Source organism: Pelophylax lessonae (genome assembly GCF_965119305.1).
Source record: "Pelophylax lessonae genome assembly, chromosome: 3".
Classification (NCBI taxonomy): Eukaryota; Metazoa; Chordata; class Amphibia; order Anura; family Ranidae; genus Pelophylax; species Pelophylax lessonae.
In genome coordinates this window covers 417000377-417028238 of record NC_138770.1, presented here as the reverse complement: position 1 = coordinate 417028238, position 27862 = coordinate 417000377, and the positions used below count along the sequence as shown (strand labels likewise).

The 27862-nt window shown below is 41.4% G+C and overlaps 1 protein-coding gene across 1 annotated transcript in view; it reads left to right on the top strand.

The window, feature by feature from the left end:
* Positions 1–27862, top strand: part of LOC309550556 (uncharacterized protein) — a 263513-nt gene that overhangs the window by 146502 nt on the left and 89149 nt on the right. Inside the window, exon 60 of the mRNA XM_082250908.1 lies at positions 6938–6985. Coding sequence (XP_082107034.1) covers positions 6938–6985 — 48 coding nt within the window. The remainder of the gene's footprint in view (positions 1–6937; positions 6986–27862) is intronic.

The following is a 27862-nucleotide window of genomic DNA, read 5'->3' as shown; positions in this document are numbered from 1 at the left end:
ATTAAACCCTTTTATACCTTAGTTACCCCTAATGTGTCATAACAAATTCCTACATCCTCTTTTCCCCTCAGCTATCATTTGTAAGTTGATTTTTTACTATGTCTATTTTTTACCATTATTGTTTTACGATGTCCATTTTTACCATACATTTTTTTTCTTATTTGTATTCTTTTATTTTTTTTTTGAGTGTTGTATGAAAAGAAACACATTTATTACATCTGTTTGTATATAAATTACATAGAAAATAAATACAATACAAATCATTTTTTCAGACAGCATTGCCAAAAAACGCTTAGTTACCCCCCCCCCCAAAAAAAAAAAATATATATATATATATATGTATTACTGTGCTATCTTATGTAATGACCAAAAAGTCATGAAAGGTATTTCCAAATAAATAGACTTATAGTGCAAATGTAAAATTTGCTAGTTAATAAGGCATATACAGGCATAGGAGCTTAAACGATTAAAGCAACTCTTGATTAATTATTTGATAAATAACCACCCCCATCCTTCACAGTATAAAGCTAAACCACCCTAATGGAGTACATTGCTAGGGGACATTGCTGAGGGGAATATTGCTGGTGTTCTTTCCATAAGTTGTTTTTTTCTCTATGTGATTCTTTATACAAGTGATATGCACTTCAGGTTCTGCACTTCATCGATTGCACAAAGTGAAAATACTTAGCAATATACTCTGCCAAACTCCAAACAGGTTGCAGGTGACCTTGTGTCTCCATTCAGCTCTCCTTCTTCTCTGTAACATACATTCTCTACCACTCCTTCTGACTGTTGTGTCCTCTCTCCTTAGACTCTCTTTCCTTCACCTTTCCTCTCCACCCCACAGCTTATACTTTATATATCACCCTCACTTCTATCTTCTTCTTATTACTGCACTCATAAACTCCTGCTAGTTCTTTGCCCACATACTGATAAAATCTCCAGGATGTTGGATCATGTCCCTTCTTATAAATTACGTTACCTCCCTCATCTTTCTTCTTCTCCTCCTCCTCTGGTGATATATCCTCAATCTCTGGACCTTCATCATTAAACTGTACCCAACTTTCCCATCATCCCACCCCCTTTGGCAGCAGCTACAATCCACACAATTTAGTTTCCATCCCTCTTCTTTGCAAAACCACCCTGCCCACTCTGTCTGTAACAAACTCGCCTCCCTTCACTACCTCTTTATCACCAACTCCTTTAACCTTCTTGTCGATGTTGAAACCTGGCTTCATGAATCTGACACTGCTTCTCCTACTTCCCACTCTGATGGTGGCCTTCTCTGGGTTCACTCTCAGAGACCCAGTGGATGGAAGGGAGGTGGAGTGGGAATCCTCCTAGCCCTACGCAGCACCTACCAGGTACTTCACTGACCTCCCTCTCTGACACTCTTTTTTTTGAGGCACATTGTATTTATCTTCTTCCAATTCTTAAAAATTGCTGTGCTCTACTAGCCCCCTGGACAGGTATCAAGCTTCCTTGATGATGTCTCTGCCTGGCTGCCCTACTTTCTCTCTTCTGAAATTCTTTGGTGACTTCAACATTCCTGCTACTTCTAAACTTTTCAGTTTAACTTCCTCTTTTGACCTAAAACAACAGATACATGCTTCTACTCAATCTGATGGCAACACCCTTGACCTTGTATTCTCTCCTGCCTATGCACTCCTTATAATCTCTCCAACAATCCTTTCCCTCTCTCTGATCACCATCATATTGGTTTCTCTCTCTCCCTGTCTTCCACCTTCCCTCCCTCCAACTGCCTAACAATTACCAGTAGAAACCTTTTGCCATCTCAACCCTTCTCTTCTCTGCTCTGCTACCGTCCACTTCTATGACAAAACCTTATCCCTGTCCTGCCCCAATCTGACCACTTCTGTTTACAACAGTTTACTGTCATTGTCCCTAGACAAGCTTACCCCTCTCACTACACCCAGAATCAGGCCTCGACCCTTACAGCCTTGGCAAACAGATGACACCAGAAGTCTCAAAAAATTTAGCCACGCTCTTGAGTGCCTGTGGCCTAACATTAATGCTGGACATACACAGCTCCAATCTTTTCCAGTTTAGCAGGAACCGCCCAAGATTCAAACCATTAATGAGAAGAATGAATGTACCAAGTGGATTTATTGATCAACATAGGTACAACCAACCTGTCAAATTCCCTTGTGATTATCGCTAGTGGCTATAGCAGCCACTGTCTTCTCCCCCCCCCCCCCCCCCCAGTAGAAGACAATTGCTGATTCCCCTGTCAGCACTGCCCAGGGCTGGAGGAAATGTGCACCATGTATGGCCTGCCTAAGTCTCAGAAAGACTTCAACCAATACAAATCTTCCCTCCAAAAATACTATTCCTGCCTCCTCACTGCCAAGCAGACCTATTTTATCACTTTCATTACCACCTTCTCATCCAGCCCCCATCAAGTCTTCTCTACCTTTTACTCTTTACCTCGTCTTCCACTACATCCACCCACTAACTCAATCACTGCTCAGGAGATTGCTAATCATTTCCAAATTAAGATTGATACAATTTGTGCGGAAATCTCAACTGTACAGATATCTTCCCAAGTTAATACCTTATGTCCACAAGTACACTCGACACTTCCCTCATTAAACTCCACTACTATAGACAAGGTTGGAAACTTTTTTCCAACACCCAACTAACAACTTGCCCCTTGGACCCTGTTCTCTTGCAAATACTATGGTCACTCTCTGGCTCTATCCTAAACTCTCTAACTCACATCTTCAATTTCTCCCTCTGTTCTGGCATCTTCCTCACCTCCCTAAACATGCAGTAGTCCTCCCCATACTTAAAAAGCCTTTCTTGGACCCCACCAATCTTAAAAAAACATATCCCCCATCTCCTTGCTCCCATTTTCCTCCAAACTCCTTGAATGTCTGGTCTATAATTGACTGAGTGACCATCCTACTGGGAACAACCTTCTTGAACCCTTCAGTCTGGATTTCACCTTTAATTGCTCTACTAAAAATCACAAATGATCTATTAACTGCTAAAACCAATGTACACTATTCTGTATTCCTACTCCTGGACCTCTCTGCTGCCTTTAACATGCTGGGCCTTTAACTCCACTCCCTTGGTCTCAGTGACTATTCTCAACTGGTTTTTATCCTACTTATCCCACTGCACCTTCAGTATCACTTACAATTTTGCTTCTTCTTATCATCTTCCTATCTCTATCAGGGTTTACCAAAATTCTGTTCTTGGACTTGTTGCTCTCGATCAACACTGCATCCCTGGGTCAGTTAATAACCTCCCATGGCGTCCAATAGCATTTCTACACTGATGACACCCAAATGTATCTCTCTACCCCTCAGCTCACTCTTTAAATCTTCCCACGTATCACTCATTTATTAACAGCCATAACAGACTAAATGTCACACCACTTCTTCAAAGTCAATTTACCCAAAACCAAGCTCGTAATATTTCCTCCCCCATGTGCTCCTTCACCTGACTTCTTTGTTAAGACCGACAGCTCAACTATCAACCCTTTCCCCCTTGCCAAGGTAGAGGGCGTATTTGTGGACTTTGATCTATCCTTCCAGCCCCACATCAAATCAATGTACAAAGCCTGTGACTTCAACCTCCGCAACAACTCTAAAATATGCGCCTTCCTAACAAATGACAGCACAAAGTTCCTAGTCCATTCCCTGGTCATCTCTTGCCTCGACTACTGCAACTCCCTCCTCATTGGTTTTCCTTTACATAGGCTTTCCTCCCATTCAGTCCATGATGGATGCTACTGCCTGACTCGTCCACCTTACCAACCATTTAATGTCCTCCACTCCTCTCTGCCAATCTCTCCACTGGCTTTCGCTCACCCAAAAAATAAAATTCAAAGTACTAACAACAACTTACAAAGCCATCCACAACTTTGTCCCCAGCTACATCACTAGCCTAGTCTCAAAATACCATATAATAAAAATAATTGTTCTCTTCATTCCTCCCATGAACTCCTGCTCTCTAGCTCCATTGTCATCTCCTCATATACTTGCCTCCAGGACTTCCCCCAAGCCTCTCCCATCTTCTGGAACTCCCTACCCCAGTCTGTCCAACTATCTCCTACTCTGTCCACTTTTGGACGATCAATGAAAACCCTTCCCTTTAGAGAGGCCTACCCTGCCCCTCCTAACAACTGTGTTTCCACTTTCTCCATCAGCTCATTCCCCGCAGTTATGACTTTTTGTGTCTCTTGACCCTACCTCTTAGATTGCAAGCTCTAACAAGCAGGGCCCTTTGATTGCTACTATATTAAATTGTATTGCAATTGTACTGTCTACCTTTATGTTGTAAAGTGCTGCATAAATTGTTGGGGCTATATAAATCCTGTATTATAATAATAATCTTAGCTTATGGACTAGTAGTCACATAGCAAAAGGACTGTAGCCATGCACATGTGGGCTTCCCACTGTGTTGTTAAAGCCCAGTTCAGGTCACAGAAATAGATATTGTATTAAAAATCTCCCTTGTTTGTTCAAAAAGTGCTAAAGGTTGCTTAAGACCCCTGTTTAAAATAAGATGAAGAGCCGAACCTTTAGTCATATCATTTTTCCTAGGTACTTTTCTAGCTCTAAATGATTCATACACTTTTGAAAACACAGATAACCGAGATAAAAAAAAAAAAAATGCAGAGAAAGTCATTTTCTTCTAGGGACATTGGGCTAAATCAATTTTTCTTTTTACCTGTTTTTTTTTTTTTTTTTTTTCAGTGCAGCAGTTGCCAGGATACCAGCCATTTCCCATCTGTAATTTTTTGTATGGTATCATCATCATGGCTGGCAGTACTTATATTAGCTGGTGAAGCATTGTTTTTGCTCTTGGGAATAGAAAGGGCGTGGTATAAGTCCTAATTGGAAACCCCTGTAAAGATTAACTCAGTGGGTAGCGATTTTAAAAAGGAGAAGAGAATGTTCACTTTGGAAAATTTATATTTATTCGACAAAATCACTAAATTGAACATTTTGGAGCTGCCATCACTTTTTAGCCATAAATATAGAAGATTAAGTCCCACACAGGGACACAAACAGCTATAATAAACTGATAGGTGTTTTAGCCCTTCCCTACTGTCTCCAAAATGTTTTGGCTGTGGATATACATAATCAGCACGATAGATGCAGTGGGCATGCTCAGCTTATTCAGGCATGGTAAGGTTAAATTATACTTTTCTTGTACCACAAGAAGGAAAATAAACAAATATTAATGGCCCAGTCATGTTTGTAGCCTTGGGCACTCTGTTTCCTCATCTGTGTATGCACAGTAAATAAATTAGTTCATTAAATGAATACATTTTCCTATTTCAAAGTCATCATCTGTGCTGCATGAATTGTAACTTAATTAAAAAGTATCAGGTCAAACTTGAAAGCTTTATGCATAGATTTTTTCTTAGCTGACAGATTATGTACAGATAAAATATAGTAAATACAGCATAAATAGTATCTACCATCATGAACCAAGTTTGCCTGCTGAGGCTTAAATAAAGGAAATTAATCTAAAATAGTTACTGTAAAGAAATAGTTTCAGCAACACTATTTTCATGCTTGTACCTAAAGTTAAGGTTTCGCTTTACAGCTTTTAATCATTTATAACTGCAGTACAGAGGGAAGGCAATACATCTCTTAATTGCCATATGTACTCATAATAATCAGCAAAATAAACAACAGTTGCACAGTGGGTTTTGTTTTGCCTCTGGATTATAGATGCAGAAGTAGTAAGGGTTTCACCTTGATAGACATCTGTCCTTTTTAAGTCCTATGACTATGTAACAATCCAACTTAGGTCCCTGCCGGGAGAACACACAGTGATTATTGCTAGCTGCTATAGCCCATGACAATTACCACATGAAAAATCTGACATGCTGGTTGTACCCAAGTTGATTGATTGATACATGGTGGGAATCTTGGCCGGACCAAGATTGGAACAGTATGCGGCTGGCTTAGCTTTATTGTTCCTTTTATCTTGTTTTTATTACTGTTGTGTGCTGATTCAGTAGTTGGGATAAATACATTCTTTGGTTAGTGTTTGAACATCTAAAATAACAACTTAAGGGACAACTGTAAAGCAGCCCATGGACAATACAGTTTTTATTTTATTCAACCAGTGGGTTGAATGAAAAAACTGACTCATTTACCCCATCCACACAAAAGACGTGGATGGGGGGGATTCCTCCCCTCTGAACTATTGTAATATGCCAGTGGGGAGACTTTCCTGCCATCAGAATACACTTATCAGTGTTGCAGGCTATAGCCTGCAGCACTGAATAAGTCAGTGGTTCTCAACTCCGGGCCTCGGGACCCATTAACAGGCCAGGTTTGCAAGATAACTGAAATACATCACAGGTGATATATTTTGCTGCTCGGTGATTGCAGTATTCTAGTCTGCATCTCCCCAAGGTGATACTTGAAATCTGGCCTGTTAGTGGATCCTGGGGACCGGGGTTGAGAAACCACTGGATTAAGTGGTGAAAATCTGGCAGAGCAATTGTACAGAAGTCAGTCGGTAGATAGACTTTTGTACAACCTCCTTGCCTATACATGGATCAAATTTTGATTCCTGTTAAACCTGCCAAATTTCAATCCATGGCGGGCTGGCCTTATTCAACATTTTTATAAATGAACCCTCCATAGTAATATTATGCAGTCCAGCTCCTGATATGTTCACTGTGTGGCTCTGCTCAACGCTGCACAGCCTATTCTTCTAAACAGTTTTGCCCTTGCCATGGGCCTGCTGTACATGCAAGCTACAACTTCTATTAATTGTACGTGATCCAGTAGAAGCGCAAGGTGAACCGTATTTATTCTCATGGAATTGAAACTGGAGAGTTGCTCCATTAAGTTAGTAGTGGCATCTTTGTCATTTGCTTTTTAAGAAAATTTGTATGGTAGATATAGAAAAACAGATTCTTCGTTGCACTTATTTGTAGAGCGGGACATTCTGATGGCTGAGGAAATAGCACGTGAAGAGAAATCTTGTAAGTAACCAATAGAATTTTATGTGGTTGGTACTGTATGTACTTAAAATATAAGACCATTCTGCAGAAATAAAAAAGTGCATCTGCTTGTCAGATATAACATAGAGGAGTATACAGTCATATCAGTGTACTGTATTTTATTTTATAAATTGTTTCCTTTAAAGTGTTTTCATGTTCTTCCCCTGTACCTAGTTACATTATTAAGAACAATGTTTAAAACCTTGTAGCAAAAAATATTTTTTCATTGTTATAACTTCTTTTCAGGGATATTTTTTTCTCATACAATAGGTGCAGGAATGCAGCCACGGCCCTCCACAACTCCCCTACCACACACACGCACACCCTCCAAACCGCATCAAATGGCCAAATATTACTAACAGTGGTAGGGTCTTAAGGGGACATTAAATACAAGTGCACAGTACAGTACATAGTAAGTACAGTGTGCAGAGTTCAGGGGGGGGGGGGGGGTTACACACAAAGTGCAGAGTTCAGAGTTGCACTACATGCAGAGTTCAGGGCCGCGCTGCATACAGAGTGCAGAATTCAGGGGTGCACTTTACCCAGAATGCAGAGATCAGCCATCTTCTACAGCTGTTTACCTCTGCATATACAGTACCATCCACATCTCATTTTCACACCGCTTCTTCTCTAGTACCTCCCCATGTACTACTTTTGTCACTTGCAGGGAGATCTTCCACTGGGGTGTCGGCATCTGCACTTCACCTGCCTTGTCCCAATTCTGCACTCAGTGGGAGCCGCTCAGGAGACAAGCTGTCATTTGTAGACACAGAAGCTGGGCTTCTGTGTTTACAAGTGATAGTGATAAGCAGGGACCAGAGAGCCTAAGTCAGAGGTGGTGGAACTGAGTTCCACCAAGTTCCAGCTAAAAAAAAAGCCCTGCTTCTTTTAATGATCAAAGGGAGAACACATTATTTGCTGTAGTTCTGGTGTACAAGAATATTAAAGTAAATCTAATCCTATTAAACTAGTTAGCTTCTTCCCCACACATGTCCTAATCCAAAATGGCAACTAAAATCCCACCCATATTAACTGTTGCCAGAACCAGGTTACCTCTGTTCACTTCACTTAATACCTCTGGGGTAAGATCTGTATGAGGTAAGACACATAGTGGTTGCCAGTGTGTGAAAGCCTCAGATGGGGCAAGCTGTGTGTAGCTTGTGGCTAGAAGGAGCCAGGTCCCAGGGTTCTTAGATATACTACTAGGTAAAGGAACAGCAAGAGGGAGGCCAGGGGAATTAATCAGTTTATTTGGTTAGGGTCACTTAATTGTCACAAAATATTTTTTTGCCAAATTAGCCTCTGTACCTAAGCTGGCCATAGATGGATCAATATTTTGCAAGTTCCTGCTGAATCAGCTGAATATCGATTCAGGGCCCATAAGGGGCCCCCTTTCTCTCTATTATCCTTAGAGCTTAGACACTGGCATCCCCTTTTCAAAGCCTCCTCTACTGGTTAGCTGGCTCCTGGATCCCTTTGACCTTCTGGAGTGGCCCCCTCTCTTAGGCAGTCCCCTGGGCAGTTTCGAGTACTTGCGACACTGTTTTTCCTGGAAACTTCTGCCCAGCGGTTCCACTCGGTCAGCGACACTCTGGATCCTTCCTGCAGCCCAGCTCAACCTCTGGTCCTCTAGGCCGACTGCCCAGGACACCCTCACTTGCGCTGAAAGGAGGAGAGACAGCCTCCTGGGTTTTTATTGTAGAAAAGGGGATGGGAGAAGGGAATGAGTGGGATACTCCTTTAGGCTTAACTAATTACACTTAGGACTTAGGCTGGCCATACACTATACAATTTTCTTGTTCAACTTTCCTTTAGATTTACCAAAACCATGTAATATAGGGTCAAACCTAAACACTTTCAATTTGTAAGCAATCAGGCAGGCCCTTGCACTACATAGTTTAAGGTAAATCTAAAGGAAATTGAATAAGAAAATTGTATAGTGTATGGCCAGCCTTAATCCTAGAAAAATGCCGTTGGCGCTTCCTTGATGCCAGCCGATGCCAGCCAACGCTCACTAACACTGAGAACACACTGTAGCTTGATAGAAGTGTTGGATCCTTGACAATAAGTCCAGAAGACCCAAAACTGTAAATTGTAGAATTACTGACACTGCCGCACTGCAAAGTCACTGAATACTCCCCTCCCGCCTTGCACTGGCTTGAGGTAGTACACTGTAGATTTCTGTAAAGCTGCAACTCTCAACTGTCACACTCTGTCCAATTCAGGGCCCATATGCAGGTGCCCCCTTTAACCTTGAACTCTTCGGGGTTCACTGACTATATACCCCCCCTCTGTAACTTCAGGGTCCTCAACCTAGGTACTCCCTTTCAGCTAGCTGGCACTGGATCCCAGAACCTCTTCCGGAGTGATCCCCTCTGACTCTGGCAGACCCCCAGTGGCAATCCGAAATACTCATGACCTTTGTAGGCTTTCCTGGGACTGGACCCCTCTCTTGCTCCGCAGGCTCTCGGCACACCGGATCCCCTCAGCTCAGCTCAACACTCTCTGGATTCTAAGGCGACACCCCGAGATATCAGCTTCCTCAGACAGGAGGAGAGACAGCCGTACTCTCCCTCCTGGGACTCTGCTCCCACCAAAGACATCCTGTCACGCACGTCCCCCAAACTTATACCCACTCCCACTTCTGGGGTAGTTACAAGCCTGGATGTGTCCCCTGATTGGGCTTCCCACACTGCCCTATGAGAAGCCTCTCACAGGAGCCAGTGGGGATACTTCTCCCCTCAGCAGGCACATCTGGAAGCCCTTTCACCCTACTAAATAAATCACAGCCCTGCTGTTAGGCAGACAAAGCCCACTATATATTTACCTAGCACCTACCTGTAGGGTGCTACATGTGTAATCACTGCCGGCAGCTATAGCCGCCGGCAGTGATCATTGTATTCTGACAGGGGAGAAATTTCCCACTTTAGGATACAATAGAGCAGCAGGAGGGATTCCCCCCTTCAACACTGACTGTGTTGATGGGGAAATCCAACAATTTTCTTTCAGAAATTAATTTTCAGAGAAATGAATTTGTCAGATCTTACAATCCACACTCTTACTCCACAGGCTTGTTTACATATAAACATATATAAAATGTTGTAGAATGGCTTTCACATATCAGTCTCTAAACTTCGTCTCTATAATATCTCAGCAAATCAGAAATATTAGAAGCCATTTTATATATATATATATATATATATATATACATTTTCTATATACATATATAAAATGTTGTAGAATGGCTTTCACATATCAGTCTCTAAACTTCTTCTCTATAATATCTCAGCAAATCAGAAATATTAGAAGCCATTTTGACCAAAAATCTGCTGTTCTTGATAAACTTACCCCTTTTATTATAAAGCTGTGGCCAGTGTAAAGATTTGCACCACTTATATATAAAGGCAAATGAAAACTTTATTATTCTTACCTTTGTTAATAAGAATGCATCTTCATATATCTGTTCCTTTATTTTAAATCTTTTAAGAAAAAATATTTTATTGTAAGGTAAACATTCTGTAGATGCTGTTGTACTGTAAGGAATTTTCAATATGCCCAAATATATGTTATCTGCAAACTCTATATATATTCTATATATATTTATGTAATATATCTTAATGATTGTATTCTATATTTCTAGCCTTGTCAAATGATACATCAAGTGTATTCTTATGAAGAACTGAGACAGGAGGATTGCTTTAAAATCTTACTTTGTTGGTGCTTTAATTACTGCATTGATTATTTATTTCCCTATTTATTTTTTGTTATTTGTCCCAAGGATTAAATGCCAACAAATGAGTTGGCAAGTTACAGATTATGACGATGTTTACAGATTATGTTAGGTCAAAGCCTAGTTAGAGATAATTAAGATATGTAGTCAAGTAATATTTGGTGCTAGAATGTGATCACTAGTAGATAGTTAATAAGTGAGTGTGCATGTTGATACATTGTAGTTACTAGTTCACTCAGTAGTGAAAATTCAGTTTTAGCTAGTATGTAGTGGTTAACCCTGAGAAAATAGTGTGTAGTGATATTGCATTGCCAAATGTAGTTTGCGGAAAAATGCTGTTGGTAACCTTGAATTCTCTTTAAAAGAGAAGTTCTGGATAAGAAAAAAAACAAAAATTCATACTCACTCACTCAGTAGTCAGATCAATGCTGCATCTGTCCCCCACCTCATCTAAGCAAAGAACTGAGTGATTGAAGACCACTGATCTCTCAGTTCTTGGTCTTCAATGAGCAGAAAGCTGGTGACTGTCAGTCTCTCTGCTCTGCCTCTCCAGTGTTCAGTGGAGCTCAGAGCTGTGCAGGGATAGGGAGAAGCTGGCTCAGGCTTGCTGAGAGGTTGAGCCAGCTGCCGGTCCAGGCATCTAGGTGGATCCCGACAATAAAGTTGGGATCTCTCCAGAGTAACATCAGCCGATAGAGAGCTTTTGGTGCGCTGTTATCTGAATATGGGCCACAAGAGTGCAGAAGACAAAAAAAAAACACTTTTTTTTCCAAATATTTTGAAGTTTTCAAGAACATACTGTGAGGGATTAGCTCGGTGGTAGGCGTGGATGACCCCTTGGGGGGTGCGTTTTCCCAGAGAGGTAGCCGACAAGTGCTTGCAAACAAACAGTGTGGTTTATTAAATGGTGTTTTCTTCACCAGGCTGTATGCAGCAAAACATCCAAAATAAAATAAAACAGAAAATAAATCCTTGCCTCTGTGGGCGGCTACCTTCTCACAACTGGAACCTGCCTAAGTGTCTGTCTCCAACCTACCGTCGGGCAGACTTCCTTGTCCTTCAGCGGACACTCAATAGTCCTTTTATAATAGCTTCACAGGGCAACACAGTCCTTTTGTTTCTTTCACATCAACAGTTCGTCTTCTCACCTTTGAGACGTCTTCACTCGTGGTTACCCTCCTTAGCTTCACATCGCTGTAGGGGGTCTTCTCCCATGCTCACCAGCTTGTCGGGAGGCACACGCTGACTGTCCTCCTGCTCCCAGCCCACATGGCTTCAGGATGCAGCTTCTGGAGGCAGCAAACAATAGGAATTTCTCTGAACAAATTATAGAGCCTTAACTCCCTCATTCTGAACAGGTGAAGGCCTTTCAACTTCCTGCTGGCTAGCTCTGTAGCCAACACCCTAAATTAATTAATGGACTTTCTAAATCAGGTAGAAATGTATCTCCTTCCTGTGACTACATTCCCAGATTTAGCTGACTTCCTGTTACATACCCCCCCCCTCTTGTTTCAACCCTAGGGTTGGGACACAGATTTCCAGGCACGCATGTGTCAAGCACTGCTGACTCACTGATAAGCCTCCTATTATCCTCAAGCTTCCGGATGAAACTGTTTTGTCATCTTCATTGACGGATTTCTCATAAATGCCACACAGTTTGTCTCTCATCTCATATACACATTCTTCAACTGCATTTTTGGCATCATTTCGCTCCTTCTCGTTTCTGTCATCTTCATTGACAGCTTTCTCATAAATGTCAGACAGCTTGTCCCTCATAACCGTCTGTCCAATCCACCATGGAGGACCGTGATCCATAGGCAACTCAATTGGGCTAGTCTTAATGTCTTCAACATTCTTAAGACGCCTCTCTCTGCAATCCATAAATGTTTTCCACAAAACTTTGAGAACCTTTGCTTCACTAAGCTTTGTTCCAAGTAGGGACTCTTGACATCCCTCTGTGACTTGAGTTGCCTCTCCATACAGCTGTACACAATCATTGACTTTTTGTTGTAAAAGGGAATGATCTTCCTTCTTGAGCTTTGCTTGCTCTAAGATGCTGTGCAGAGGATTTTCCAATTGAGACAACAGGCTGTCACACATTTCTTCAAAGTGACCCCTGTTCCTTTTCCCAGAGATATCAATATCATTCAAACATTTCATATTCATAGGCAGATCTGAAGCATTTGCACTCATCAACTTCTTAAAATTTTCGCCCTCCTGAGCGAGTCGCAGTAAAGGCCTACTACTTGATTTGATATTCAGTTTATATTTCTTGCCAAACTCTTCACAGAAGTAGCCAACCAGAACATCATCAACTTTCCTTCCACCAACATAGGGGTTAAAGGCAACAACACAGTTGAACCCAGCGATCTGGGTGGTATCCATTATAGACCTCCTCTCTGCATCAGTGAAGAAGCATGGAACTGCAACACATTCTTTTACAGGTTTCTTCAATGCACTTTCTGCTGAACTATTTGACCGCTCAAGGTCACCTAGTTCTTTTTCTCTATCTGAATTCCACATGGAATGCATCTCAAGATCACGATCAAACTTCTGCCACCCGTCTTTCACCAGTTCCATTTTGGAAACACTCCCTGAAAGGCACTTATTCATTTGCTTCACGTTTTCACCAACAGCCTTAGTTTTCTCCACTAGGTTTTCAGCCTGAACTGAGAAATCACCACATTTCTTACTCAGCTCCTTTGTTTGCTGAAGCTCTAATGATACATTTTCCAATGCTTGAAGTTTTTGAAGGAACGGTTTATTCCAAAGGGGTGATTCAAGCCACATGTCGTCACATTTCTGAGGCTCACTCAGGACAGACCCCAAAACACTGATGCTTTTAAAAACTGCATCAGGCACACTATCCCCTCTTTGGGACAGATCCTCTGTTGCCTGGAATTCCTCTTCCAGTTCCTGCAACGGAATCTTCATCTCTTCTAGTTGCTGTTCTAAGGCTCGCTTAGACTTTTCTAGCTCCTGAACGCTTTTCACAACATCATCCTTGGAGCTGACCAATTCTTCCATTTCTGTACGCAGCTGTTTAACACTTTCTAGTTCAGCCTTACACTCTAGAGCTTCCTCCAAAGAGCGAGCCAAGAACAGGGCTTTGCTCTCGTTATCACGCACCTCCGTTTCTGCACGTGCGCGTTCTTCTGCATATTTTGCAGACACATTCTTCTCTTCACCAAGCATCTGATCAAACTTCTTTTTCACATCTTCAACACACTGTAATGAACCAACGCTTTCTTCCATGCTTTTTTTCATAACCGCTATCTGAGCTTGCAATGTTGCGACTTGCTCTGATAGGTTTTTCTTTGCTTCCGCCTCCTCTTTTAATTGTTCCAGGAAGCCATTTTTCTCATCTTCCATTTGTTTGAGCTTTGTGCTAAAACTCAGCCTTTTACACCTCTCTTCCTGTAAGAGTTCCTGCGTGTCTTGCAGCTGCGATTCCAAGATAGAAAAATCTTCCGCAATTTCTCTAGATTTGCTGTCTGCTTGAGAAAGCTGATTTGTAACATTGTCCAACTCAACCTGCAGTCGGTTTGCCTTCTCTGACAGCTTAGCACACAATCGGTCACCTTCTGACACCTTGACTTGCGATTCCAGAAGCTGTGCCTCTACTTTTTCCCTCTTATGTTCACAATCTTCTTTTCCCTGCATAAGAGCCTTCACCTCATTGGCTAGCATCTGGGAATAAGAATGTAATTCTGCCACACAGGCTTCTTTCTCCTTTAACTGCTGCTGGAAACGTTGGGCTTCACCTTTCCAACTTTCACAGTCTGCACGTAATTCATCTACCACATTGCTCAAAGTGGTGAGCTCATACACAGTACTCAGTAATTTAGCCTCTCTTTCACTTTTCTCGTTGTCGCTGAGAGACAATGTCGTTTTCAGAGCGACATTCTGTTCCTGCGACTCCTGCAGGTCTATTGTTGTAACTTCCAAACACTGAAGACTTTTTTCCAGCTGATTACGCAACTCCAACATTTCACACATGCTTTGCTTCTGCAAAGTCTGAATTTCACTTTCCTTTTCCATGAGGATGGTATCTTTCTCCATTATAGTCTCTCTGCGTTTTTGCAACTCGACCAAAAGAAGAGCAGTGGATTCTTCCCACTGTGACACATGAGACTTGAGTAGTTCATTCGTTTCCTGCAAGTTTCTATGCTCCATTTTAAGCAATTCCAAGGCTTGTTCCTTTTCTTCCATTTTCCGTTGCAAGGCATCCAACTCAGCCCTGCACACATACTCGGTTTCCTCCAAACCGATGGCCTCCATTGGCTGCTGGCGTCTCTGTTTCCAGCCTGCCATGCTCTCTTGATGAGCCTTTTGTTGAGCTGCAAAGCTCCGCTGAAAATCCGCATTTGCCTGCTGTTGAGCTGCATTTGCCTGCTGTTGAGCTGTATTTGATATAATCAGTTGTTTCAACATCTCCTCCATTTTGAGCTTACTTTTCATCTGAGCACACTGCGTCTCCATAGCAGTTTCATCAGTGTTGCTAGGGACAACAACCTTCCTCTTTAGTAGACTCTCTTTAGGCATGGATGGGGCTGGTTCAGACGGTAACATCCCCTCCATCCATAGAATCCGGTCTCTCATTTCATCTATCTTTGCATTCTTCAGGCGTTTTGAACGCCCCATCTTCAATAACTCCACAAACAAATTTTTCACAGTCCAGCAAAAAATTTTCAGACCACTGTCTCTTTAACACATGTAGTTTTTCTCTCTCTTGCAAGATCTCTTTTCCTGCACACACAGTTTGTGCAGTCACTTGCACCAGACACAACAAAGTTCAAATAATTTTGAGACCGCTGTCTCTTTAAAACACTTTTTTTTTTTTTTTTTTTCTGTCAGGATCTTCTCTCCTGCACACATAGATTGTGCAATCTCATGCACCAGATAAAGTTCATCAAACATTTGCACTTCCTTGCAGGGATCTCTGCTTATGCCCACTGCATACCTCCACCATATGTGAGGGATTAGCTCGGTGGTAGGCGTGGATGACCCCTTGGGGGGTGCGTTTTCCCAGAGAGGTAGCCGACAAGTGCTTGCAAACAAACAGTGTGGTTTATTAAATGGTGTTTTCTTCACCAGGCTGTATGCAGCAAAACATCCAAAATAAAATAAAACAGAAAATAAATCCTTGCCTCTGTGGGCGGCTACCTTCTCACAACTGGAACCTGCCTAAGTGTCTGTCTCCAACCTACCGTCGGGCAGACTTCCTTGTCCTTCAGCGGACACTCAATAGTCCTTTTATAATAGCTTCACAGGGCAACACAGTCCTTTTGTTTCTTTCACATCAACAGTTCGTCTTCTCACCTTTGAGACGTCTTCACTCGTGGTTACCCTCCTTAGCTTCACATCGCTGTAGGGGGTCTTCTCCCATGCTCACCAGCTTGTCGGGAGGCACACGCTGACTGTCCTCCTGCTCCCAGCCCACATGGCTTCAGGATGCAGCTTCTGGAGGCAGCAAACAATAGGAATTTCTCTGAACAAATTATAGAGCCTTAACTCCCTCATTCTGAACAGGTGAAGGCCTTTCAACTTCCTGCTGGCTAGCTCTGTAGCCAACACCCTAAATTAATTAATGGACTTTCTAAATCAGGTAGAAATGTATCTCCTTCCTGTGACTACATTCCCAGATTTAGCTGACTTCCTGTTACAATACAAATAATATCAGTATTCAGGGTGCATGCCTGCAAAAAATAAAAGGAGTAGTTTTATACAGGCTTAGAATAACAGGAGAGTTCTATCTTGATATTGACTAGAATTAGGCTGAACGATCAACAGCAGCTCAATATAACTAAGCCTAAAAAAGGAAATAAAATCACGCTTGTTAAAATATCAACTTAACATTTTGTCTGAAGGTCATCACAATACAGTAGTAAAGAATAAGAAATAAGAGCATCAATCTGGGTACATTCTGGTAGATACTGGCTTTGGTGCTTTCACGGTTTATAAGGCTGGTTAAACTGTGAGTGCCTTTTAACCATTTACTTTGTTGACAGATTGTCTGGATACCCAGTTTATCTTGCCCTAATACCAGCCCCAAAAAACATCAAAAGGTGACCTATACTTTGCATTTATGATGTTCCTATTCATTACCACTTGTCAACCAGCCGCCGTAGTTTTACGGCAGAAGGTCTGCTCTGTTCTGCAAAACTATGTACCTGTACGTCGCATCGCAGGACTGCTAGTGGAGGCGTACGTGCGCATGCGCCGATTGGCTACTGGGGGAACCAATAAGTGGGCTCAGTGGCCATGATGTCCACTGGCCACCCACGATCGCTCCCCGTGAGACAGAACGGCGGTCTGCCGTTGTAATCACGGCAGACTGCTGTTCTGTCAGTAATGAACACAGGGATCCTGTGTTCCTCTTGTTCAGGAACACAGGTCTGTGTATTCATGCAGCAAGCCCATTATCCACACAGTTAGAAAGCACCCCTAGGGACAAGTTTAATCCTTTGATCTCCCACGGTGTTAACCCCTTCCCTGCCAGTGTCATTAGAATAGTAACAATGCATATTTTTAGCACTGATTACTGTAGTAAAGTGTCAAAAATGTCAGCTAGGTGTCCGATCTATCTGCCGCAACATCGTAGTCCCACTAAAAATCGCAGATCGCCGCCAATACTAGTAAAAAAAAAATAAAAATAACAAAAATCTTTCCCAAGTTTATAGCTTATAACTTTTGTGCAAACCAATCAATATACACTTATTGGGATTTTTTGTACCAAAAATATGTAGCAGAATACATATTGGCCTAAAATGATGAAAAAATTAGATTTTTACAATTTTGTTTTTGGGAATGTTATATAGCAGAAAGTAAATATATATATATATATATTTTTTTTTTTTTTTTCAGAATTGTTGCTGTTTTTTTGCTTATAGCCCAAAAAAATAAAAATAGCAGAGGTGATCAAATACCACTAAAAGAAAGCTCTATTTGTGGGAAAAAAAGAACATCAATTTTATTTGGGTACAGTGTTGCGCGGCCACGCAATTGTCAGTTAACCACTTGCCGACCGCCGCACGACTATATACTGCGGCAGTCAGCCCCCTACAGGCAAAGTGACGTAGGGGTACGTCGTTCGCCCACGAGCCTGTAGGGGGCGAGTGCATGCCGCCGGCGGCGCGCTCCCACCCCCGCTCGTTCCCTGCCTAGCCTGCGCGTGTGATCGGTGGCTCCAATGTCCACAGGCCACGCCCGATCTTCCTCAGGAGTGGGAGAAAGACAGACGGCTGATGTAAACACAGCCGTCTGTCATTCTCTGTGAAGTAATGACAGAGGCTATGCCATCCTGCTATGTAGGATCGTATGTCTCTGTGATTACTTCACTAGCCACGCCCCCTAACAGTTAGAATCATGCGCCTAAGGACACACTTAACCCCTTGATCACCAATAAAGTTAACCCCTTCCCTGCCAGTGTAATTTTAACGGTAACAGTGCATATTTATAGTACTGATTTCTGTAGTAATGTCACTGGTACCCCCAAAAATGTCAAAAATGTCAGTCAGGGGTCCGATCTGTCTGCCACAATGTCGCAGTCCCGCAAAAAAAATTGCAGATTGCCGCCAATCAAAATAAGCTTATTGCGATTTTTTTTACCAAAAATATGCAGCAGAAAACAATTTGGCCTAAAATGTAAAAAAAATTAGATTTTTACATTTTTTTTGAGAATTTCATTAAAAAAATGTGAAAAATAGTTATTTTTTCAAAATTGTTGCTTTTTTTTGTTTATAGCGCGAAAAATAAAAATCGCACAGGTGATCAAATACCACCAAAAGAAAGCTCTGTTTGTGGGAAAAAAAGTAAAATCAATTTTATTTGGGTACAGCGTCGCACTACTGCGCAATTAAAGTCACACAGTGCCGAATCACAAAATAGGCCTGGTCATTGAGCAGCCAAATCCTCCGGGGCTTAAGTGGTTAAAGTAATGCAGTGCTGTATCGCAAAAAATAACCTGGTCATTAAGGGGGTAAATCTTTCTGGTCCAAAAGTGGTTAACAATGTGACACTCTTCAGGCCAAATGTGAAATTTCTACTTTCTATCTTTCCTATTGCAATCACTACCTCCAAATGTACTTTTAGACTGGTTGTTGTCAGAAAAGTAAAATTGTGGAGTGAGCATTTTTTGAGATAGTAATTCAGTGCCCTACCTACCAAGAGTAAAGAATATAAGTGGGACATGGTGAGCTAGAATGAGTGATAACTGCATCACAGTTTTATCAGATTTTTTGTGAAGTATCCAATGGAAGATCAGAGGCTATGTGCAGGCAAAATGATATGGTGTATATACCACCTTTCTCCCGCTCTCAAAATCCAAACTCCCTGACCGCACTTCCCACGGGACTCACATATGGCGTCTCGGATGACTAAGGTCTTGCTGCCCTAAAGGACTAGGGTAGTCCAACAGTACTGCAAACAAAAAACACAAAGAAGGGCGCACCGACCTAGCACAATGTCCTCAATAATGTGGCTTTATTAATATAACATAAAAATGGCTACTCACAAACAGAGTGATATCTGATATGATCATTTTTCACCTTGTGAGTAGCCATTTTGATGTTATATTAATAAATCCAGATTATTGAGGATAATGCGCTAGGTCGGTGCGCCATTCTTTGTGTTTTTTGTTTGCAGCTATGTGCAGGCACCTGGGGGTGCCTGCCATTTACAGTAAGTGCTGCTTCAACCAGTTCTGGGCCAGAAGTATTTGCCCCCTTAATGACCAGGCCATTTTTTGTGATTCGGCACTGTGCAACGCTGTACCAAAATAAAATTGACGTCCTTTTTTTCCCCACTAATAGAGGTTTCTTTTGGTGGTATTTGATCATCTCCACAATTTTTATTTGTTGCGCTATAAACAAAAAAGAGCAACAATTCTGAAAAAAATCAATATTTTTTTACTTTCTGCTATATAACATTCCCAAAAAATGTTTTAAAATCAAATGTTTTCATCTTTATAGGCCAATTTGTATTCTGCTACATATTTTTGGTAAAAAAAATGGCAATAAGCATACTTTGATTGGTTTGCACAAAAGTTATCGTGTCTACAAACTAGGGGAAAGATTTATGTCATTTTTATTTATTTTTTATTTTTTTACTAGTCATGGCAACAATCTGCGATTTTTTGGTGGGACTGTGACTTTTCGGGGGACCAAAAAACAAAGAAAGGGCGCACCAGCCTAGCACATTAAATACAGATTAAAAATGTCTATTTACAAACAAGTGATGTAAACCAGCATGTCAGCATCTGGCTCTGATGAAGATGCGAAGCCTCGAAACGCTTTAGCCGCTGTTCCAACAAAGACTGTGGACTCTATAACTATGGACTCCGTCATTTGAATCTGACATGCTGGTTTACATCACTTTTTTGAGTAGACATTTTTTATCTGTAATTAATAAAGCCTTACTGAGGATAATGCACTAGGCCGGTGTGCCCTTTCTTTGTTTTTTGTTTGCAGCAATTTGTTGACCACCCTGGTCGTGGAGGGCAGCAAAGCCTAGCCATTGGGGATGCCAAGTATGAGCCCCGTGATAGGAGTGGTCTGGGAGCCTTGTATCCGAGCGCAGGAGTTAGGTGCTGAGCATCGCAAAATTCTTTTGGAGCATCCCGGAATACCTGGCTGTAACTCAAATATAAAATATGTACAATGATTATTCATAAAGAAACAAATAAAAGCCAAGGTCGTGATTTAACCTTTACAGTGAAAGAGGTGCTGAGCATGTAACTGCACTCGAACTCAGAGAGACATACTAGATACATAAATGGAATAGTCTTGAACCACAAGAGTTAAAACATTACCGTGATCATTTTTTGTTTCTTTAAGAATTATCACTGTACATATTTCATTCTATGTCCTTTGTATTTCAGACTTCCTTTAGAGTAGGAGATATTCATCTGTATTCTGATTGGGAATTATTGTATTTCACCTGTTGTTAGTTCTTTGTTAGCTGCATTTCTCTATGGCTTATAATTACTTTGTAAATAATGCTCAATAATCTGATGTAATTTCCAGTCTCCAGCTTAAAATGTCCATTGTTAAGCTAATACAAGCTAGCATTATGAAAGGCAGGGATGCCTGAAACATTGCCATATATTGTTATTTTTTTTATGAGCAATAAATTATGCTTTCAGTGCTGCAACCACCTCTCTCCCTATTGTTTATTGTTGGTGATCTGTTGGGAACACACACCGTTGCATGCACGGACCATTTCCATCTTATTGTGGTGCTGTGCACCCTCACACACTATTTATACATATGTTTATATAAAATTAGTGAGGCTTAAGCTTCATATGTAGAGCCTCAAGGACTCATTCTTTCTTCTAACTTGCATTTTAGGCAAATTAATCAAATTTTTAGTTTTTGAGTACAGTGAGAACATTCAGCATGGCATTTTGACTTATATATAATGTGTGTTTTGTTCAGATGTTATTTACTATATACAGGCAGTCCCCGGGTTACAAACAAGATAGGATCTGTAGGTTTGTTTTCAAGTTGAATTTGTTTGTAGGTCAAAACAGGTGCATTTTTTAAGTGTAGCTCCAGCCCAAAAAAATGTTTTTAAGTTTTTTGGATAGCATAGGGAAGGGTTACCACCCCCTCTACTGTTTCTTTTGCTGTCGGTGTCCCTCTTCAGAAGAGTTCACATCACATTCTGTCCCTATGACAGTTGGATTTAGAAAATTTTGGGTTGTTGTGGAAACAAGGGTTTGTGATAAAGTTCAGTGGAGACACAAAGAACTCTTACAGGAGTGAATTTCCCTTCCTAGGGGTAGATTTCCTCTCACTTTCTGTTGTCTCTCTCTCCGTTTGTAAGAAGGAATCATTTGTAAGTTGGATGTTTATAACCCGGGGACCGCATGGATTTGGATAAGTTTACAATCCATTTTACTTCAAGCTGTTATTGACATCTTCTACAAAAAATGGGAAAAGCAGGAAAAGTGCATATACAGTATTTAAAATGGAAACTGTGAAGTAAAAGCGCGTGTTTCCTCTTCGAAAATGGATTGAACCTTAACAAATAATTTATTCTGTAAAAGCACATTTTAAATGCATGTGCTTATCCACTGCTTTTTGTATTAGGCTGTAACATTAAAGGGGGAATCCACTCAAGCAATAAAGAGATAAACAATTCCCAGTTTATCTTTGGTAAGTGGGAATGAAACTTGTGTCAAAACCATGGTAGAAGTATAGCAATGAAATGTGTGATGGTGGTATTAGAGTGTCTTTCCCTTAACACAATATGCTGAGGTGGAATTCTCCTTAAATTATAGCCAGTTAACGCTTTTGCATAATTGTATTAATATATTATAATTTGCTTTTGATATTTATTATGTGCAAGCAAATAAACTTGGCTCAGTGCTTGGACTTTAAATTAAAAATGAACTACTGTTTTTTACTGTATTCAATTGCAGAATCTTACCAGACTCATGTACTATTTTTAAAGTATGCCAATGCTAATCAAACAATAATGTATAATTAATGTAATACAGTTGTCATTTTTTTTATATTACTGGCATTAAAAAAAATGTTAGAAAACAGCAGTAAGACTGTGCTTTTTTTGCTCACCTTTCCTTCCAATCTACTTTTTTGCATGCACATTTGCTTACAAGCAATCTATATTAGTGGTATACTAAATTAATAACACTTTGGTTTTTTTACAAGCTTTGCTGATTTGTTTTTGCTGCTAACTAAAATCAGAACTTTATTATGCATTCAAAGCTAGATACATTTAACATATAATTCTTTGTTAAACAGTTGGCCATATTTGTACAATATTGTTATATTGACATCATAATCTTAATTATTTCTTTCCATTAGCTAAGCAGTATATTTTTTGCTGGAGACAGTAACAGCCTTTATTTAAAATAACTTTATGTCTACCCACACAGGTTTTCAATATACAAAGAGCATGCCAGGGCAGAAACTTGAGTGAAATTTCCCTGTTAAATCAATTACAAAGTTTGTATTTGTCATCGCCTGCCTACTGTACTGGATCTTTACCTCTGTTGCCAAACCAGCATTTTCATTACCCAAAATGTATGAAAAGATCAGTTCTAAATTTTGTGTTTTCAACCTTGATCTTTGCATCTCAGGCCTCTATCTCCCCATCTTTGCCCATATCACCAAAATTTCTCTCTTTCTCTAGTGCTTGTCATTAACTGACAAAGTCCCAATTTCTAATCAGACTTCAGAATGACACTTGTGTGCAAAATTCAAGAAGGTCCTTGTCAATCCCTCTGCAGGCTTTGATTTCCCTATGAATTGCAGCTCTTCTTAAGAGCATGGCAAGTGCTCTGCAAACAAATGTGGATAGGGAAATAACTTAAAATAACATAAAAAAACATAAAAATAAAAAAATTAACTTGATCTAGGAGGACGAGGCCCATATGGAGTAGAAGGTTGAGGTGGCGGTGGATGTGGCGGTGTAGGTGGAAGTGGCGGTGGAGGAGGACGAGGTAGCCAACACTGGTTTTGTTTTTAATTTTAAATTTCTTTTTAAATTAGGGTATAAATCAAAAATACAACAATGGCTGGGTAAGGCCGGTATACATGTCTATTCTGCACAAGGTACGGACAAGTCCTGTGGGATCCATGCCTGGTTCATTTTAATGAACGTCAGCTTGTCCACATTGTCTCTGGACAGGCGGCTGCGCTTGTCTGTGATAACGCCCCCAGCCGTGCTAAATACACATTCAGGTAATACACTGGCTGCAGGGCAGGCCAGCACCTCCAAGGTGTAAAGGGCAAGCTCAGGCCATGTGCCCAATTTGGAGACCCAGAAGTTGAAGGGGGCAGACCCGTCATTTAGTACATGTAAAGTACGTAAGGAACGGTAAGGAACTGTATATGGTATATGGTAAGGAACGGTGACGGCGGCAGGGGGGCTTTTTTCCCACTTCTGGGTTGAGTCTGGCCTTGGAAAAGGTATGTGTCCCTGGTTGTGGGCCGGGCTCTCCCAAAGCTGTCTAAGTTCTGAGGCCTTCTGGTAGGGACGGGGCTGCACTGGTCTTGCCAGGGACCGGGATTCTGAAAAGCCCGTGGTGTATGTGCCCCTGGAGTGGCAGTCCAGGGGTGCCATAATTCACGGTGGATGGCAACACTATGAGTATGGCACCAAGGACACTGCACTTCCTACACACGTTTTTTTCACACCTGCCTCTAGGGTTGGGCCTTTTGGTCAGGAGTCAGGACCAGAGGAATTTTTTATTCCTGGCCGAAGGGCCTGCCATAGTATTGCAACGTGGCACTAACCTTGAACTTCTGCACTATCCCTTTCCCCACTTTTATGTGTTGTGTGTCTCACATTTTGTGTTTTTTATTGTGGCGGTACACTTTATTTTGCACAGCCTGATTAGTAGGGTGTAGGTCTTTGGGCCTGTCCCTGAAAGTCTTGGGAGGGGGTGGATATGGCCTTCTGGCTTGGTTCCTCCTCACTCATGGGGTCTCTCTTGGGGAGAGCCCCACCTAGTACTTGGGGTGGTCTGTTTCAGCAGACCTCCTAAAGAACGGGGCTGCCTGGTTTCGGCCAGGTTAGCCAGTGTAAGTGACCCAGTCCCTGTCAGGAGCCTTGCGCCCCAGGGGATCAGGGTCAGGGACCATGTGTACACCCTGTGCACTTTTTTATGCACCCACCGAGTGATAGTCTGAGTGTGTTCACACGCCACGGGCTTTAAAAAACAAAAAAAAAACAGCTGGTGGTCCTGGTTGTTGTGGCGTGCTGACAAAGCTTTTCCACATTTCATACATGCTAACCCTGAGGTGCTGGCGGTGCCCTGGCTGTGTTGGTGACCTCTTCCTCCTCTGCCTTCGCCTTGTGCTTCCACTGTGCCCCCACTGTCAGGTGGGAATGCCACCAGCATCGCTTCTCGAACTTTTGGCTAAGATCAAGTGTAGTATCTGTTGTTATCAGTTATCTGGGTGCCACCCTGCTGTGAACATGGTTCCTCCTCCTCCATCTCCTCCTCCTCATCCTCCACCTCGTCATCCTCCAGAACTGTGCCCTTGCTGGACAATTGTGTACCTGGCGTTTGTGGGTGCAGGAACCCACCCTCTGAGCCACTTGTGAATGACTGCCCTGAAAGCCTTGGAAATGATCACTGCTCCGGATGCGGAGGCGGTAAGATGAGGATGAGTAAGGGGAGTAGGAGGAGTTAGCAACAGGAGTCAAACTGAAGCGCCCTGCAATCCTCGGTGGTGGAAGGAGATGCGCCAAACAAATTTAAAGGGTGTATCTCACAGTAACATATTCAGCAAACGCTGTAAATTATTAATTTTCCCCTAAATGGGTGTTTATTGAATAGCAGAATAGAACAACAGTATCTAAAAGGGTGTATCTCACACGTACAGATACAGACTAATCCGCAATTTAATATCTTTCTTTCCCCTAAATGGGTGTTTATTGAATAGTGGAATAGAACAACAGTATCCAAAGGGTGTATTTCACACGCATAGATACAGACTAGGCCGCAATTTAATATCTTTCTTTCCCCTAAATGGGTGTTTATTGAATAGCAGAATAGAACAACAGTATCCAAAGGGTGTATCTCACACGTACAGATACAGACTAGGCCATGATTTAATATTTTTTCCCTAAATGGGTTTTTATTGAAAAGCGGAATAGAACAACAGTATCAAACGGGTGTATCTCACAGTAAGATATGCAGACTAGGCCGCAATTTAATTTTTTTCCCTAAATGGGAATAGAACAACAGTATCCAAAGGGTGTATCTCACAGTAACGTATAAATGAATAATTTTTATTTTTCCCTTAAATTGTTGATTTTTGAATAGCAGATTAGAACAGAAGTGTCTAAACACTGTATGTCACAGTCAAATATGAAGGAAAAAAGTTTTTTTTTTTAAATCCAGATTAAGCAGACATATATGCACTGAGCTTGCATTACATGGCTGCTACACGCCGCACGCCTAACAGGTTGGATACTGTTGTTGTTCTATTATGCTATTGAATAAAAAAAAAAAAATTTGAATGAAAAACTGAAAAATATTTTTTTCCACTTAAATTGTTGGTTTTTGAATAGCAGATTAGAACAGCAGTGTCTAAACACTGTATGTCACAGTCAAATATGAAGGAAAAAAGTTTTTTTTTTTTTAAATCCAGATTAAGCAGACATATATGCACTGAGCTAGCATTACATGGCTGCTACACACCACACGCCTAACAGGTTGGATACTGTTGTTGTTCTATTCCGCTATTGAGTAAAAAAAATAAAACATTTGAATGAAAACCTGAAAAATATTTTTTTTCCTCTTAAATTGTTGATTTTTGAATAGCAGATTAAAACAGCAGTGTCTAAACACTGTATGTCACTGTAAAATATGAAGGAAAAAAGTTTTTTTTTTTAAATCCAGATTAAGCAGACACATATGCACTGAGCTTGCATTACATGGCTGCTACATGCTGCAAGCCGCCCAACTAACAGACTGATAAAAGTTTTTTTTTTCTCCCTCCTCCTCACTGGGCTCAGGTCAGGGCAAAAAGATCATGCACTGCACACCCACACAATAAAATCAATGTAGATCGCTGTCTGATTAAAGAAGATTCTTCTTATTCTCTTCCTGAAAGCAATCTCCAGCCTGCCCCTACAATAATCTCCTTTCTCTCCCTCATATCAGCAGCAGCAGGAACCTGACCCTACAGTAGTTAGAGCAGAGTGACGTGCGGCGCTACGTGACTCCAGCTTATATAGAGGCTGGGTCACATGCTGCACTGGCCAATCACAGCCATGCCATAAGTAGGCATGGCTGTGATGGCTTCTAAGGGCACACTAGTTAAACGCTTGTTGATTGGCTGCCCTGCAGCTGTTAAAACTGCTCCATTAAAACTGCGCCAAAACATTAAAACCGCGCCAAAACATGAAATAAAATTACTGAACAACGGACTGTATCCCGAATATACAGTAAAATGTTTGGGTCCGAGTCCAGGTACAAAACACCCAAAAGTCTGGTACTATCCCGAACAATACAGTCCATGTACGCTCAACCGTAGTAGAGAGTATAAGACGTCAACAGAAAAAAGAGCATACCCATTTTGTATTATATTGCTGACAATAGATTCCAGACTCATACACCAAAGCCCAGCTCCAAGGGTCTACCCCCCTTCCCCAGCAAAACCTCTCCCCCTCTTGCAAGTGCACCATGTCCTCACCATTGAGGGGATGGGGCCTTTTCCCATTGTCTGTCCCGAAAAAGGTGTGAGGGTTGTGGGAGATACTTATCAGAATCTGGGAGTTTAAATTAGAATAAAAGAGCCCCCCCCCCCCCAGATACCTGCCGCTACCATGAAAATGCCCTTTATTAATAAAAATAAATAATGTCCAACAATGTAAATTCAACATACATAGATTTACATTTACAATCCAGCAATGCAGATTCTGTTTAATCACACTGACATGCTGCCTGAAGATGTTGTTCCCCCACCTGATGATATTTCAGTGCCACCATTTAGACTTACTATCTGAATATGTAAAACAATTGCACTCCATATGCAAAAATTACAGATCCCTGGCTGGCTGCAGTATGTAAACAAATCAGCTGTGGATTTGGAGTGACATCATTGATCTAATATGGTAATGACATCCCACAGGATCTCCAGCTGGTTTGTTTACAAACAGCAGCCAACTGGGGATCTGTCATTTTCTTACAGTAGTGCTACCACTGCAAATTTACAGATTTTTGCTGCGTAAATAAACCATCCAGGAATCTGTCATTTAGTGGTGATAAATCTGTTTACAACCCAAAGCTGGCCAGAGATCTGTAAATTTTGTCCTGGTAGGATGGCAGGATAGTGTGGCAAGATTACCAAGCTAAGGGTTGTCCTGACTGATGAGGATCTACATTGCTGGGTGAAATGATTAATGTTTCATTCACAGCAAGGCACTTCATTTACTTTTTTTGAGGGGGGGGGGGCATATTTTTTAATGAAATACTTTTTTTAATCTTTTAAATGTATGGGGAATGAGTAAGAAGAGTACTTATATGCCCATACTCATTCCCGCAGGAGCATAGATATCAATGGGAGGAGTGGAGGAATCATATGTTTTCTACCTTCCCCTTTATGGTTCCAGGCTACATGCTCAGATAAGTGTCTGGTATGAAT